This window comes from Anomaloglossus baeobatrachus, chromosome 6, assembly GCF_048569485.1.
Source record: "Anomaloglossus baeobatrachus isolate aAnoBae1 chromosome 6, aAnoBae1.hap1, whole genome shotgun sequence".
NCBI lineage: Eukaryota > Metazoa > Chordata > Amphibia > Anura > Aromobatidae > Anomaloglossus > Anomaloglossus baeobatrachus.
In genome coordinates this window covers 529,846,968-529,865,346 of record NC_134358.1, presented here as the reverse complement: position 1 = coordinate 529,865,346, position 18,379 = coordinate 529,846,968, and the positions used below count along the sequence as shown (strand labels likewise).

Here is an 18,379-nt window from a genome sequence, read left to right as displayed (position 1 = left end):
ACACCACAACAAACTGCAGCAGTCAACACCAAGACTGTAGCCACACCAGCAACTTCAGCAGAGGGTATCAAACAGCTCCTTACAGCTCCAAGACCAGGATCCAAATGAATCAAGAATAACCAGCACCCTCTGCTGGTAGCAAAGGGTATATAAAGGGACTGGATGTGGTCCAGACCGGAAACACCTGAGCAGGTACTAGGCCTGCTTGCTGGCAAGGAATACTGGCATTAACTCTACAACTGCCAAAGGAAAATAAAACCAGTTAAAAAAGCAGAGTCTCAAAGGGGAAATATGAGACTCAAACCCAAACGATTGTCACTAAATACTTAAAGTAGAGAGAGAACAGTGACAACTGCTAACCAGGATAAAGTCCTACTACAGGGGTTAGCCAACTTTTGAAAAAAATACAAACTGCAGCAAATATTATAAAGTAATAGAAGAAATCCTGCTCACCTCCTCCATACCTGATGATTCTTCTCTTCATTCCCTGGCGGATCTCCCAGACTTTGTTTTGACACGGTCAATATATGACCGATGAGGACAATTGGTGGCCAAAGTAGTCAAGCGCCATTCTGCTGAGATCGTGTCTGTACGCTGAGTGGTGAAACCGAACACAGGACTACTAATTAGCTGCAGCAGTCATTTGCCTGGGAAATATATAATATGCACATACATCATTGTGTGTGTGTGTGTGTGTGTGTGTGTGTGTGTGTGTGTGTGTGTAATATATATACAGTTAGGTCCAGAAATATTTGGACAGTGACACAAGTTTTGTTATTTTAGCTGTTTACAAAAACATGTTCAGAAATACAATTATATATATAATATGGGCTGAAAGTGCACACTCCCAGCTGCAATATGAGAGTTTTCACATCCAAATCGGAGAAAGGGTTTAGGAATCATAGCTCTGTAATGCATAGCCTCCTCTTTTTCAAGTGACCAAAAGTAATTGGACAAGGGACTCTAAGGGCTGCAATTAACTCTGAAGGCGTCTCCCTCGTTAACCTGTAATCAATGAAGTAGTTAAAAGGTCTGGGGTTGATTACAGGTGTGTGGTTTTGCATTTGGAAGCTGTTGCTGTGACCAGACAACATGCAGTCAACCTGTACCAGAATGATGGGAAGAAAAAAGTTTGGAGAAGAAAGGGAACGGCACATGATCCAAGGCACACCACATCCTCTGTAAAACATGGTGGAGGCAACGTGATGGCATGGGCATGCATGGCTTTCAATGGCACTGGGTCACTTGTGTTTATTGATGATATAACAGCAGACAAGAGTAGCCGGATGAATTCTGAAGTGTACCGGGATATACTTTCAGCCCAGATTCAGCCAAATGCCGCAAAGTTGATCGGACGGCGCTTCATAGTACAGATAGACAATGACCCCAAGCATACAGCCAAAGCTACCCAGGAGTTCATGAGTGCAAAAAAGTGGAACATTCTGCAATGGCCAAGTCAATCACCAGATCTTAACCCAATTGAGCATGCATTTCACTTGCTCAAATCCAGACTTAAGACGGAAAGACCCACAAACAAGCAAGACCTGAAGGCTGCGGCTGTAAAGGCCTGGCAAAGCATTAAGAAGGAGGAAACCCAGCGTTTGGTGATGTCCATGGGTTCCAGACTTAAGGCAGTGATTGCCTCCAAAGGATTCGCAACAAAATATTGAAAATAAAAATATTTTGTTTGGGTTTGGTTTATTTGTCCAATTACTTTTGACCTCCTAAAATGTGGAGTGTTTGTAAAGAAATGTGTACAATTCCTACAATTTCTATCAGATATTTTTGTTCAAACCTTCAAATTAAACGTTACAATCTGCACTTGAATTCTGTTGTAGAGGTTTCATTTCAAATCCAATGTGGTGGCATGCAGAGCCCAACTCGCGAAAATTGTGTCACTGTCCAAATATTTCTGGACCTAACTGTATATATATATATATATATATATATATATATATACAGACCAAAAGTTTGGACACACCTTCTGATTCAAAGAGTTTTCTATATTTTCATGACTCTGAAAATTGTAGATTCACATTGAAGGCATCAAAACTGTGAATTAACACATGCGGAATGATATATTTAACCAAAAAGCGTGAAAAAACTGAAAATATGTCTTATATTCTAGATTCTTCAAAGTAGCCACTTTTTGCTTTGATTACTGCTTTGCACACTCTTGGCATTCTCTTGATGAGCTTCAAGAGGTAGTCACCGGAAATGGTCTTCCAACAGCCTTGAAGGAGTTCCAGAGATGCTTAGCACTTGTTAGCCCTTTTGCCTTCACTCTGCGGTCCAGCTCACCCCAAACCATCTTGATTGTGTTCAGGTCTGGCGTAGCACCCCATCACTCTCCTTCAAAAGGGTGCTTTACACTCTGTGACATTGCTAATGATATATCGTCGGGGTCACGTCGTTAGTGACGCACATTCGGCGCCGTTAGCGACATTGCAACGTGTGACACCAATGAGCGATGATCAACGAGCGCAAAACCATGAAAAATCGTTGCTCGTTGACACGTCGTTTATTACATTAATATCGTTGCTGCTGCAGATAAGATGTTGTTTGTCGTTCCTGCGGCAGCATACATCGCTATGTGTGATACCGCAGGAACGACGAACATCTCCTTACCTGCGTCCACCGACACTGAGGAAGGAAGAAGGTGGGCGGCATGTTCCCGCCGCTCATCTACGCCCCTCCTCTGCTATTGGACGGCTGCCGTGTGACGTCGCTGTGACGCCGCACGAACCGCCCCCTTAGAAAGGAGGCGGTTCGCTGGCCAGAGTGACGTCACAGGGAAGGCAAGTCCGTATGACGGGTGTTAGCGATGTTGTGCGCCACGGGCAGCGATTTGCCTGTGTTGCACAACCGACGTGGGCGGGTATGCTCGCTAGCGATATCTGTACCGATATGGCAGCGTGTAAAGTGCCCTTTACTGAAATAGCCCTTACACAGCCTAGAGGTGTGTTTGGGGTCATTGTCCTGTTGAAAAATAAATGATGGTCCAACTAAACGCAAACCGGATGGAATAGCACGCCACTGCAAGATGCTGTGGTAGCCATGCTTGTTCAGTATGCCTTCAATTTTGAATAAATCCCCAACAGTGTCACCAGCAAAGCACCCCCACACCATCACACCTCCTCCTCCATGCTTCACGGTGGAAACTAAGCATGTAGAGTTCATCCGTTCACCTTTTCAGCGTCGCACAAAAACAAGGTGGATGGATCCAAAGATCTCAAATTTGGACTTATCAGACCAAAGCACATATTTCCACTGGTCTAATGTCCATTCCTTGTGTTCTTTAGCCCAAACAAGTCTCTTCTGCTTGTTGCCTGTCCTTAGCAGTGGTTTCCTAGCAGCTATTTTACCATGAAGGCTGCTGCACAAAGTCTCCTTTTAACAGTTGTTGTAGAGATGTGTCTGCTGCTAGAACTCTGTGTGCCTTTGACCTGGTCTCTAATCTGAGCTGCTGTTAACCTGCGATTTCTGAGGCTGGTGACTCGGATAAACTTATCCTCCGCAGCAGAGGTGACTCTTGGTCTTCCTTTCCTGGGGCGGTCCTCATGTGAGCCAGTTTCTTTGCAGCATTTGATGGTTTTTGCCACTGCACTTGGGGACACTTTCAAAGTTTTCCCAATTTTTCGGACTGACTGACCTTTATTTCTTAAAGTAATTATGGCCGCTCGTTTTTCTTTACTTAGCTGCTTTTTTCTTGCCATAGTACAAATTCTAACAGTCTATTCAGTAGGACTATCAGCTGTGTATCCACCAGACTTCTGCACAACACAACTGATGGTCCCAACCCCATTTATAAGGCAAGAAATCCCACTTATTAAACCTGACAGGGCACACCTGTGAAGTGAAAACCATTTCCGGTGACTACCTCTTGAAGCTCATCAAGAGAATGCCAAGAGTGTGCAAAGCAGTAATCAAAGCAAAAGGTGGCTACTTTGAAGAACCTAGAATATAAGACATATTTTCAGTTGTTTCACACTTTTTTGTTAAGTATTTCATTCCACATGTGTTAATTCATAGTTTTGATGCCTTCAATGTGAATCTACAAATATCAGAGTCATGAAAATAAGGAAAACTCTTTGAATGGGAGCGTGTGTCCAAACCTTCGGTCTGTACTGATATATATATATATATATATTAGGGATATTTAGTTTTCGGGTGAAATTTATGGAAATGTAAAATGAAAGTAGGTAATTTAAGTAGACGCAGCAATGGTGATTTCTTCATCTCACACAAGTTATTTAAACAAAAGCCAACAACAGTGGTGGGTATACCCCCCACAAATAATATCTCAATACCTTGTCATGTTGCCTTGACCATCAATTACAGCTGACAATGACACATCATTTTGTTCTCAAGTGGAGTTATTGTCTGCTGAGGCATGGCGTCCCACTGAGGTTCTGGGGTACAGAGTTATGGCCTTTACACGGGGACTGAGCTTATTTCATAGGTTTTCTATTGGATTCAGGTCTGGGGAAAGTGCAGGCCACTCCATTTGAGGTCCCCCATCTCCAGCAGCCATTCCCTAATGATGCGACCTCGATGAGCTGGAGCATTGTCATCCATGAACACCACTGTAGAACTCACTTCTCTCAGGCCTGTCTCACGAGCCAACCCTCTGGTTCTCTGACACTCCTCCAATAGTGGCTCTCCATTCCCTCGGCAATCGTGAAGTAACTGTTACACTGTGCATACTAAAACCTTCACTTTAATCCCTATGTAGCATTATACTGTGAATCACACACAACAGATTATACTATACATTACTATAAAATACACATTATAATAAAATGATAAAAAAAAATATTTTTTTCATTTATACAGTACATAAATTTTTTTTTTGCAAGCTTGGTATCGCCGTGATCACACTGACTTGGAGAATTGAAGAATCGTATTATCATATCATTTTTATATGATGAATGCTGTGGCGGAATTACATTTTTTTCCGCTTTTCACTTTCAATTTTTTTTACCATTACTCAGTTCATTGTAAAGTAAAATTTGTGTCAATTAAAAGTACGGTTAAACCCCATAAAAGAAAAACGCCTCCATATGGCTCCGTCTTCAAAAAAATAAAAAATGTTATGCATCTTGGAGGAAAAGGTAGAATAAGGTTTATGGCACACTTGGAATTATGGTGCTCAAGGAGGGTAAAACCTGCCATTAGATACAAGAAAATTTGGCACTGCAAAAATGAATATAAGGACTTTATTATACAGGCAATCCAAAATATGTCACGTTTCAACCCCTATATTTGGGTCTTCTTCAGACACAATAGATTCTGGTGTAGATATATGCCTTAAAGATGGTGACCCTCCTCCCGGCGAGTAAAGACCGCGTCACACGCAGCGATATCGCTAGCGAGGGTACCCGCCCCTGTCGTTTGTGCGTCACGGGCAAATCGCTGCCTGTGGTGCACAATATCGTTCAGAGCCGTCACACGGACTTACCTGCCTAGCAACGTCGCTGTGGCCGGCGAACCGCCTCCTTTCTAAGGGGGCGGTTCGTGCGGCGTCACAGCGGCGTCACTAAGCGGCCGCCCAATAAAAGCGGAGGGGCGGTGATGAGCGGCCGTAACATCCCGCCCACCTTCTTCCTTCCTCATTGCTGGCGGCTGCAGGTAAGCTGTAGTTCGTCGTTCCCGAGGTGTCACACGTAGCGATGTGTGCTGACTTGAGAACGACGAACAACCTGCGTCCTCAACAATCAACGATTTTTTGAAAATGAGCGACGTGTCAATGATGGACGATTTGGTGAGTATTTTCCATCGTTAACGGTCGCTCGTTGGTGTCCCACGCAACGACGTCGCTAACGATGCCGGATGTGCGTCACGGAATCCGTGACCCCGGCGATATATCGTTAGATAAGTCGTTGCGTGTAACGGGGCCTTAAGGCGCTCTGCTACACTGCGCCATTACATAAATACAGAACAGCAATCTGATTTAGCTATAGATCTCACGGTAATTTTGACAGTGTCTCCATCTTAAAGGCATATCCCTACTATTCAAGAATCTATTGTGTCTGATGAAGACCCAAATATAGGGGTCGAAACCCTTATATTCAATCTTGGAGGAAAAAAAACTGAATCTTAAAAACTAAAAATTGCCCTGTCAGAAAGGGGTTAATGATATCAAATAAGTTATTTGTAGGCTAATGCTATAAAAATTCTGTTTGGCTTCAGCTCAGTAACAAAGAGACCTTCAAGGCATATTAGTATATGAGAACCAGGGCTCCATGAAGAATGCTACGGTCATGTTGAGACCCTCGGGTGGCCAAGTACCACTGTCCGTCATGGGTAGTTATTTGGTTAGAAGGACCAATCTTGACTATTCAGTAGTAGGTAATGGTGTAGATAACTATACTAGGAAGATAAAATCTATATCACATACGTTTCGAAGCTGATAATCGTCAAAACTAATAGTGTGCAATGTAGCATTTTACGAAAAAAGGCGTTGTAATGTTCTGAAGACAAGCACTTAGCGTTAAAAAACTATTTTATAACTTCTGATCCACTTTGCTTTGATCCCCATCCACACATTGTTATCCAGAAACCCCAGCTGTCACCCGACATAATGCATTGATGTAAAATCTGCAGGTTTTTTGGGGGGGTGGTAGGTTTAAGAGCATTGTTAAAATGAAAGATATGAAGAACACACTATATTACCAAAATTGGAAATATTCCTCTTCTCTGAAGAATAATGTTTGACCAGATGTTTCTAAAAAATTGGCAGAAGAGACAATATGCAGTCACCTTTCCTGAATTAGCCTCAAACCTTTCATGTATGTAAAATACACAGGCTAATTCTTTGCTATAACTGATATTTCCAAGCCTTGTAGAACATTTCGCGATTTTTCGGTTATAAGGAATTTGAGTTTTCAAAAGCGACTCAAGTAAAGGTCTTTCCATAATGAAATAAACATATTTCCATTGCTGCATAACCTCAACTTTTTAGAATGTTCCCTTGATGGTAAACTGACCACAAAATGTTTCTCTTCCGGGACTGTCGGTCAGCTGTATGCTGTGGGGAAATCTTTAAAGAGGACCAACCGCCAGGATTTTCCTATATAAACTAAAGCCAGTGCTATACTGGTACTATCATGCTGATTCTTTACATACCTTTAGTTGTGAGATCGGATGTATACTTTCTGAAATATAGGCAAGTAAAGTTTGTGAAATGCACTGTTATTTGATTGATAGGTGCTGCAGAATATCTAATAGGTGGATCTGCTTTTGCTAGTTATTCCCGCCCCTGTCTGCTGTCTGTTCTTCCTCCCCCTGTCTTTGTTATTACTGGGGGAGGAAGGAGGGAGGAAGGACAGGCAGCAGACAGGGGCGGGAATAACTAACAAAACGCAACCCAACTATTAGATATTCTGTTGCACCTATCATGAAATAACAGTGCATTTCACAAACTTTACTTGCCTATATTTCCGAAAATATACATCCGATCTCACAACTAAAGGTATGTATAGAATCAGCATGATAGTGCCAGTATAGCACTGGCTTTAGTTTATATATGAAAATCCTGGTGGTTGGTCCCCTTTAAGTGTTCAATTTTTGTGTAGCACCCCCACAGGAGAATTTAAGCATTACATAATGCCAATTGAAGTCAGTTTTTTTTTTGTATAATGAAGAAAGGACAGGTCCTCCAGATCACAAGATGCTCTCTACTCCAAATATATGTAGAAAATGAAAATGTTGGTTCTTTTTGCTTTATAACTCCCTTTAAAAGATGTTCTCTAACAAATCATAAAAACAATGGTCTTTATTTCTATATTTTCCAGAAGTATCTGCTTGAGTCAACTTTCATTTCTGTGTTTTGTTTCATAATTTATTCATCTCGTGCTAATGGGACTCTATATAAACTGTATCTTGCTGGTTTACAATGCAGTAGGGTGCCCTTAATATTCACTACAAACTTATTATGGTCATCAAATGTGAGGATCTTCATAACAGAGAAGATTGTTATGGACAAGAGCAATCTTTCCCAAATCTATCCTCAATTATCAAGCCATTTCCCATTGAGAAAATACAATTGCAAGTTATTGAATTATCTGTGTAACATACAATGCCTTGAAAAAGTATTCATACTGTGTGAAATTTATCACATTCTTTCACATTACACCCAAAAACTGAAATGTATTTTATTTGGATTTTATGTTATATACCAACACTAAGGGGTACTTTGCACGTTGCGACATCGCTACTGCGATCTCGTCGGGGTCAAATCGAAAGTGACGCACATCCGGCGCCGGTATCGACGTCGCAACGTGTAAAGCCTAGAAGCACCGATAAATGATCGCAAAAGCGTCGTAAATCGGTGATCTGTGTAGCGTCGGTCATTTCCATAATTTCGCTGCAGCGACAGGTACGATGTTGTTCCTCGTTCCTGCGACAGCACACATCGCTGTGTATGAAGCCGCAGGAGCGAGGAACATCTCCTTACCTGCGTCCCGGCTGCAATGAGGAAGGAAGGAGGTGGACGGGATGTTATGTACCGCGCATCTCCGCCCCTCCACTTCTATTGGCCGCCTGCCGTGTGACGTCGCTGTGACGCCACACGACCCGCCCCCTTAGGAAGGAGGCGGGTCGCCGGCCAGAGCGACTTCGCAGGGCCGGTAAGTGCGTGTGAAGCTGCCATAGCGATAATGTTTGCTACGGCACCTATCACAAGATATCGCATCTGCGACGGGGGCGGGGACTATCGTGCTCGGCATCGCTACAATCGGGTAGCGATGCCGCAGCGTGCAAAGTGCCCCTAAGTATTTGTGAAGTGTAAATGAAGTGATACGTGGTTTTCTAGATAATTTAAAAAATATAAATCTGAAAATTGTGACGTGCATTTGTATTCAGCCCCTACCCCCCATCCCGAGTCAGTACTTTGTAAAACCAGCTTTTGCTGAAATTACTGCTGCAAGTCTTTTGGGGATTTCTCCACCAGCTTTGACCATCTAGATGTTGAAATTTTTGCCCAATCTTCTTTACAAAACAGCCCTAGCTCAGTGAGATTGGATGGAGGCGTCTGTGAACAGCAATTTTCAAGTCTCCCCACAGATTCTCAATGGGATTTAAGTCTGGACTGTGACTGGGCCATTCACACACTAGAATATGGTCTGATCTAAACCATCTATTGTAGCACTGGCAGGATGTTTTGGGTCGTTGTCCTGCTGGAAGTTGAACCTGCGTCCTAGTCTCAAGTCTTTTGCAGCTTCTAACAGGTTTTCCTCCAGGATTGCTCTGTATTTAGCTCCATTCATCTTCCCATCAACTCTGACCAGCTTCCCTGCCCCTGCTGAAGAAAAGCCTCCCTACAGCATGATGCTGCCACCACCATGTGTGATGGTGGAGATGGTGTTTTCAGAGTGATGTGCAGTGTTAGTTTCCTGCCACAAGTAGCATTTAGCCCAAAACGTTCTACTTGAGTCTCATCTGACCAGAGCACTTTCTTCCACATGCTAGATGTGCCCACTACGTTGCGGGCTGCTTTCAAAAATGGCTTTCTTCTTGCTACCCTTCCATAAGGTCCAGATTTGTTGCGTATATGACTAAAGCGGGCTTTACACGCTACGATATCGTTAATGAATTATCGTCGGGGTCACGGTGTTTGTGACGCACATCCAGCGTCATTAACGATATCGCAGCGTGTGACACTTACGAGCGACCTTAAACGATCGCAAAAGCGGTCAAAACCGTTTGACGCAGAGAGGTCATCCTGAAACAAAAAATCGTTTTCTGCTTATTAGTGATGTTGTTTGTCGTTAATGAGGCACCACACATCGCTATGTGTGACACTGCAGGAGCGAGGAACATCTCCTACCTGCCTCCACCGGCAATGCGGAAGGAAGGAGGTGGAAGGGATGTTACGTCCCGCTCATCTCCACCCCTCCGCTTCTTTTGGACGCCTGCCGTGTGACGTCGCTGTGACGCCGCACAAACTGCCCCCTTAGAAAGGAGGCGGTTCACTGGCCAGAGTGATGTTGCAGGGCAGGTAAGTCCATGTGACGGGGGTAAGCAAGGTTGTGCGCCATGGGCAGTGATTTGCCCGTCTTGCACAACCGACTGGGGTGGGTAAGATCGCTTGCGATCTCGCTAGCGAGATCGCAGTGTGTAAAGCCCGCTTAATAGTTGTCCTGTGGACAGATTCTCTCACTTGAGGTGTGGATCCCTGCAGCTCCTCTAGAGTGACCATAGGTGTCTTCACTGCTTCTCTAATTAGTGATTTTCTTGATTGGGATGTCAATTTAGGTGGACGGCCATATCTTGGTAGGTTTGCAATTGTGCCATATTCCTTCCATTTTTGGCTGTTTGGATGATGGATTGCACAAAGCACCATCAGATGTTCAGAGCTTGGTCTACATTTCTATAACCTAACCCTGCTTTAGTCTTCTTCACATCTTTATCCATGACCTGTCTGGTGTCTTCCTTGGTTTTCATGCTGCTATTTGATCCCTAATTTCCTCACACAAACCTCTGAAGCCTTTACAGAACAGCTCTAGTTATACTGAGTATAAATTACACATAGGTAGACTCAATTTACTAACTTAGGTGACTTCAGGAGGCAATTGGTCACTAAGGATTTTACTTAGGGATATCAGACTACAGGGGGCTGAATACAAATGCACGTCAGAATTTTCAGATTTATATTTTTTAGATAATGAGAAATCCATGTATCATTTCCTTTTCCCTTCACAAATACTTGCTATTTTGTGTTGGTATAGTCCATAAAATCCAAATAAAACATATTTAAGTTTGTAGGTCTAATTTCAAAAAATGTCTCCAAGTCGTCCCCCCACCCACAAATGCCTCCCACCCCCTAAGTGGGATTTTATCCACTTGCCCCATTTTGAAGCGGTAGGTGTAAAAATGGCAACAAATACTACAAGACGAATAAAGAAATGCGACAAACATGATATAGGGCTCGATTCATTAATATATATTTTAACAGTGGAGGTTTGGCAACTTTATTATATTCTGGATTGGTATATACATCTGACAGCTTGTATTTGTTCCAGCAAACTAAAGTTCTGCATTGAAAAGCAAAAATAACTGTTCTTAAAAGCATGTTCTCTACAACTTGTAGTCCATTGCCCATTTCTGAGGATTGTCCAGTAATCCTGACAATTTTTTGTTTTGGTAAATACGTGTATTCCTCATGAAGTAACCATTGTAGAGCATGGTCAGCTTAATGCATGGTTAGTAAAAATATTCTCCAGAATTGTTATTTTTAAACAAATATTTATTAGGGTAGGCATGTTAGGAGCACTTACAGTTCCTATACAAGAAGGACATTTTACCAAATTTTTCATATTGAACTGAACACATCATGTCGGTGCTGCAGAGAAGAATAAAATGTTTGTTTTTCAATTTTGCTTATCCACTGCGGAGATATAAGCTATTAAAGTATTTGACACCTAAACAGTTAATGCAGAGTGGGCATTACCAGAAAGATTTCACTGGGGGCGTGGCCTTTTTTTGAATTTGACCAATCATAAGCAGGCAGCAACACACTGGGGAAAGGAGAACACGCCTTCACACTAGTTTAGAACAGATTTAGTGAGAGACATATTGAAAAACAGTCTTCTAGTCTAAACGCAGAGTGATAATGTACCTGAACACAGAAGAGCCGAGTGTGATTAAATGACAGTTTTCTTATCTATCAGTGTGGGGGGAGAAGCAGTGCTACTGTAATGAGTTTTATTACAAACACTTAGGGGTACTTTTCACGCTGCAACATCGCTACTGCGATATCATTGGGGTCAAATCGAAAGTGACGAACATCCGGCACCAGTAACGACGTCGCAACATGTAAAGCCTAGATGCGCCGATAAACGATCGCAAAAGTGTCGAAAATCGGTGATCTGTGTAGTGTCGGTCATTTCCATAATGTCGCAGCAATAGGATATACGATGTTGTTCCTCGTTCCTGCGGCAGCACACATCGCTGTGTATGAAGCCGCAGGAGCGAGGAACATCTCCTTACCTGCCTCCACCGCCTATGCGGAATGAAGGAGGTGGGCGGGATGTTACGTCCTGCTCATCTCCGCCCCTCCGCTTCTATTGGCCGCCTGCCGTGTGACGTCGCTGTGAGGAGGCGGGTCGCCGGCCAGAGAGACGTCGCAGGGCAGGTATGTGCGTGTCATGATAATGATCGCTACGGCAGCTATCACAAGATATCGCATGTGCGACGGGGGCGGGTACTATCTCGCTCGGCATCGCTAGCCGATGCTAGCGATGTCGCAACGTGCAAAGTACCCCTAACTCTCAATTTCAATTGAGCTTTATTGATAAGACCAAATGCACATTAGCATTGCCAAAAGAACTGCCATTTCTGTTTTACTGCCCATCTCGTCACACTGGCTGCTACAATTGAAAACTGTTGATCACACTCAGGTCTGCTGTGCTCCAGCCCATGTAATCACTTTGCAGTGAGGAGAGTAGACTGTCATTCTGTTTCAGAAAAGCCTGTACTAAGTTAAAGTGAGGGCAAGTTGTTTCCCCCTTGTATTTGGATGCTTGCTTATGATTTGCAGAGTTGGCAGCACTACTAAGTGGAGAGCTACTAGAAGTGACACGCTAGGTATGGAGAAAGCGAAAGAGAAACCCTGTGTCTAGGGAAAGGGGAGATAGTAACTTCTGACCAAACCTACCACTTTTCCATGCAGTCCCTCACCGGCCTAGATAGGTTCTGCACCCATGCGTCAAGCCGGATACCTGACCCTAAGTATCTCTAGTGCTGGACCCTAAATAGGGAACGGATGGGTTGAGCTCTTCGTCAACCCAACTAAACACTAAAGAAGACAACAAGGAGAACATACAGGGGGAAAGTGCATGAACTACTTATCCACAGATGACTCAGGCAGACGTTCAGCAACGTTACAGCAACAACACCACAGATGAGTACAAGCCACCTGCTTACATCAAGAGCTGGAATGAACTGAATAATATCACCAGCACGAGCCCAGGGAAAATGGGAGTATTTTAGCACATGGAGAATACTGATAATCAGCAGCTGGATAGGAGGAGGACTCTTCTGGGTCCTAAAGGGGAAGAGATGATAACCCAGTAGGAAATCTACCTAATACAATGCATACTACCAGCAGGAACAATAGAACGTCAGGGAGCAATTTGCATAGCCAAACGCTGAGACCTTCTATTGCCAGTAACCAAATGACTGTGTGTCACCCATGATACACTCTTGACAAGAAGTATTTGTAATGAGACTCACAGCAGCACTGCCCCTCCCACCACACTGACTGCCAGAAATAAGAGCTGAAAGTTAATCACACTCAGGTCTGCTGTGCTGCAGCACGTCATCACTCTGCAATGAAGAGAGCAGACTGTTTGTCAATGGTATTATGGGGACGTGTTCTTCTTTCCTCAGTGTGTTGCTGCCTGCTTATGATTGGTCAGAACCAGAAAAAGTAATAAGTACACGCCCCCCCAGTGAAATCTCTCTGGTAATGTCCACTTTAACTGTTTAGGTGGCAAATACTTTGATCGCTAATCTCTCCACAATGGATGGGCAAAAAAACATTTTTTTATTATTATTATTATTATTATTATTATTTTGCTCTGGCAACACTATTTCATCAATTTGAAAAATTTGGTAAAGGGTCCGCCTTAAGATCTTTTTTCTTATTGTCCACCATCGCTAACAAGCCCCTGAAATACTATTTGAACCCAAAGCAACCATAGTTTTGATTCTTCCCAGTGAGCTTGACTAGGACTATCTGACTCCAGAGCAACAGTTTAGCACAGTGTGATTTATTATTAGGACCATTTTTCATTCTGGAGGACCCAACATGCGTGTGCAGTATACAGATAGGCCATTGATTTCTGTAAGAATGGTGTAATACCTCATTCTCCCTGTGGAGGCACTGCAGAAAAAAAAAAGTTGGACACTCTGTGGGCAGAATATTGATGAAGTCGCCTTCTAAATTTTTTTTCGAAAGGAAGCAACCACTTTAAGTTGAATATTCTATACTATTTCTGAAAAGACATTGGAACTTAGAAACAGTTTCACCAAATCCTCCTTGAGCAAAATAAATAAATAAATTGTCAGGGAGAGACATATTTCTATTGAGTTATCCCGGCAACCATATGTTATTCTCTTTCCCCCCGAGGATAGCGACAAAAAAAATTGTAGACAGCGCTGCTTTAATCAGTGCATAATTTACTTTATTAATGTTTTAACCATTAGATTGTCAATGTTTTCTTGGGTGTTTATATATCCCGAGTAGCTATTTTCATGCATAAATTCATGTGTACGTCGCGCTTGTTATCCTCAGAGGTTGTAAAAGGAATTATAATCCTGTTATGATTAAGGAATGAAGAGCAAAGGATGCAAAGTAGATTTCAGACTCCTATGGAACCGCTATGGGGCTACAGGGGAAGATCGACGTTCCGGACTGTGAATATAAACTTAATGCAAACTATATTATACGCTACTTTTTTTGCTAAGCAGATGAGATTGGAAGGGATTTGCCATAAATCTGTCCTAAAAACATGATGAAAAGTTACAAACTGTTGGTGCAACTTTGCAAATTTGGAGTTTTTTGCACCTTACCCATAAAAAAAACGACAGTCGAAATGAATTATGCCCATAGATAATTGGCCATCGATGCCCATTTTCCAAGGTTGTTTTGTTAGTGCTACCACTGCACAATGGCTCAGTGGTTAAAACTATTGGGAATAGGCAAAATTGGTGGCTTTTGTTGACTTATCTTTCATTTTTGGGAGCTTATGACATCATTTACTGGCATTACTTTTAATTGTACAATGTCAAAATTTTTTAACAAATGGATATTGTAGACTGTGAGCCCTCACGGGCAGGGTCCTCTCTCCATCTCTTGTAGACTGTGAGCCCTCGCGGGCAGGGACCTCTCTCCATCTCTTGTAGACTGTGAGCCCTCGCGGGCAGGGTCCTCTCTCCATCTCTTGTAGACTGTGAGCCCTCGCGGGCAGGGTCCTCTCTCCATCTCTTGTAGACTGTGAGCCCTCGCGGGCAGGGTCCTCTCTCCATCTCTTGTAGACTGTGAGCCCTCGCGGGCAGGGTCCTCGATCCTCCTGTACCCATCTGTGCCTTGTATTGTTTATGATTATTGTACTTGTCCCTATTATGTATACCCAAAAAATGGAGGGGAGCCAGCACTGCTTATGAGTGGCATGCAACAATGAGAAAGTAAAAAGTGTAATATTCACAAATTCATTCCTACTGTAACAATTCAATGAGATTTTTGGCAAATAATTGATCAATGATTTGAGCCCCCCTGCCCCGTCACGGCAATCTCTATAAGGGGGGTCCCTACACTACAGTTATAATATACATACATACCATAAGGTCTCGTGTAATGCGCAGGACCATATGAGAACATCACCTACCTGAGAAGTGTCAGAACCGCTCCCATGCTGCAAGGGCTGACAACTGCGAGTAGAAGGGCAGTCCAGGTGCCAGTGCGTGCGGCAGAACCAACTATTGAGAATAGGCAAAATTGGTGGCTTTTGTTGACTAATCTTTCATTTTTGGGAGCTTATGACATCATTCACTGGCATTACTTTTAATTGTACAATGTCAAATTTTTTTAACAAATGGATATTGTAGACTGTGAGCCCTCGCGGGCAGGGTCCTCTCTCCATCTCTTGTAGACTGTGAGCCCTCGCGGGCAGGGTCCTCGATCCTCCTGTACCCATCTGTGCCTTGTATTGTTTATGATTATTGTACTTGTCCCTATTATGTACACCCCTTTCACATGAAAGGGCCATGGAATTGATGGCGCTATAATAATAAATAATAATAAATAATATCATTACCGTTACATATGTCTGCTATTGTCACCTGAAAGGCATGGTTTTCTTTTATTGGATACAGGTATAATAGTTAAAGGTAATAGTTAAAGGAGTATTTCAATCTCCTACATTTTTTTTATATATTCATATGATATGCTATAAATGTGTAGTAGATGTGAATCCAATGGCACATGTATCTGTCTTTAGATTGGGGGCCCTGATGGAAATTCCGACCATCTCTGGAGGTTTTTCTAATAGACTTGGGTCCCATTGGTGGCATCTACTATATATTTATGGGAGATGCTATAGAAAAGGATAAGTTGTACTAAACCAAATCTAAGATGGGGTGAGGATGGACAGCAATACCCTGCCACGGACACACTACAGTGTTTGGTAAAAGCAGCAGCAGCAGGCAGAGTAGTGGGTCCGGGATGGATGGATAGATATGGCAGCAGAGATCGGTGTGGATAATTGCAGCAGCTTGTATCGTAACAGACAGTAGTCGTAGGTGGTTGTAGTAGCAGCAGCAGCAGATAGTCAGTGCACTGAAACAGAGGTACAAATCAGCAGCAGAAAGTAGCACAATATCAGCAGCAGCACTGAGGATCTGAGAACTAGCAACATAACTAAAGGGGGCTTTACATGCAGCGATATCGCTAGCGAGCATACCCGCCCCCGTCGTTTGTGTGTCACGGGCAAATCACTGCCCATGGTGCACAATATCGTTAGGACCTGTCACACTACTTTCCTGCCTAGCGAAGTTGCTGTATCCGGAGAACCTCCTCCTTTCTAAGGGGGCGGTTCGTGCAGCGTCACAGCGACTTCACTAAGCGGCCACCCAATAGAAGCGGAGGGGCGGAGATGAGCGGGCCGAACATCCCGCCCAACTCCTTCCTTCCTCATTGCCGGCGGCCGCAGGTAAGCTGTAGTACGTCGTTCCCGAGGTGTCACACATAGCGATATGTGCTGCCTCGGGAATGATGAACAACCTGCATCCTCAACAATCAATGATTTTTAGAAAAGGAACGACGTGTCAACGATGGACGATTAGGTGAGTATTTTACATCGTTAACGGTCGCTCGTTGGTGTCACATGCAACGACGCCGCTAACGATGCTGGATGTGCATTACGGAATACGTGACCCCGGCGATAATATTGTTAGATACGTCGCTGCGTGTAACAGGCCTTTACTCTTTGCCCAGGCACCTCCCTTAAGGGGAAGGTGCCTTATATACCTTAAACCTATCAGCCAACCTGAGAGGCACCTCCGGGTGCACTGCCCTTTAACAAAAAAGGGCTTGGCCGCGCACGCGCACCTTTCAGGCAGAAACAGGAAGCCTGTGAGGTGCACACAGGCTCTGGGAGACAGCAGCATATACCAAGAACGGGGAAGCCACCACCTGCCATCCGGGCAGGTGAAAGAACTAACGTCCCCGCTGGGGGAGGGGGGTAAGGCAGTGCATGGACGCCGGTATGGGCATCTGTATCTAGCTAATTACAAAGTATAGGCACATTCGACATATAGAAGTCAAATTTAGAACAAAATGTGGTGGAAACTTTGGATCAAAGTTTTTTTGCCTTCTAAAACTGTTTTTTGTTTGCATATTTACAGTAGTCCTCATCTACTAATGCACAGTTTTCTATGTTGTTGCAGGTGTGCTTTTTTTACAGTATGGAGAGGACACAAAGAAACTCCAGATGCCCAATGAAATTACCAGTGTAGACACCATACGTGCCCTCTTTGTAAGTGCCTTCCCGCAGCAGCTGACAATGAAGGTGCTGGAGTCCCCCAGTACTGCCATTTACATAAAGGATGAAGGAAGGAATTTATATTATGAACTCAGCGATGTAAGGTAAGAGAACAAGGTTTACCTAATTTATGGAGAATCGTTTATGAATATTAGAATATGGTCTATACATAAGTTGAAAAAAAAGCTCTTATAACTGTATATGCATACAACATCTTATTGAGGCAGATTCTGCCAGGCATCCATCTGAAAAAGCACCACATGAAATGGACAATATCATGAACAGCACTCCACTGCCTCCAATTGTCAGGACAATTACGCACTTGACTGACGAGTGAGACGAGGCTGCAGCAGTATCCATTACTAGGCCAGTTATTGGGGAACTCACAGTGAGCATATGGCATATACGCTTCCGAATCCAGCTCATGGAATATTATTTATATACCCTGGTACAGACGCTGCTAACCTCACAATAACAAAAGGAACTACTAGCTGCCACCGTCAATCGTTTATACAGGACGACTGGACACCCATTACAGTTAACATATAGCTTCAGGGATGTGATTTATAGAGCAAGAGGAACAAAGCTATTAAGTTTTATATATTTAATCTGAAAAGTAGGTAATGTTTATGAAAATATGCAAGAAATGTTACGAAGGGGACAAAATAATACAGTATATACAGTTACATAAAATAATAAAATAAAAAGGATAAACAAAAGAAAAGTACTAAACCTGTGTCACAGATATGGCTCACAGCTTAGCAGAAGCAAGAACTCCTTTTAGAAAATATGAAACAATTTTACAGAGACCTGTATCTTCCTGCATGGAACAA

At 43.2% G+C, this 18,379-nt stretch overlaps 1 protein-coding gene across 6 annotated transcripts in view; it reads left to right on the top strand.

Moving 5' to 3' along the window:
- KIAA1217 (KIAA1217 ortholog) overlaps positions 1-18,379 on the top strand; it is a 979,280-nt gene that overhangs the window by 806,703 nt on the left and 154,198 nt on the right. For all 6 annotated transcript variants that reach the window (XM_075315563.1, XM_075315555.1, XM_075315558.1 and 3 more), the window contains one exon: positions 17,452-17,650. In XM_075315563.1, coding sequence (XP_075171678.1) covers positions 17,452-17,650 — 199 coding nt within the window. The remainder of the gene's footprint in view (positions 1-17,451; positions 17,651-18,379) is intronic.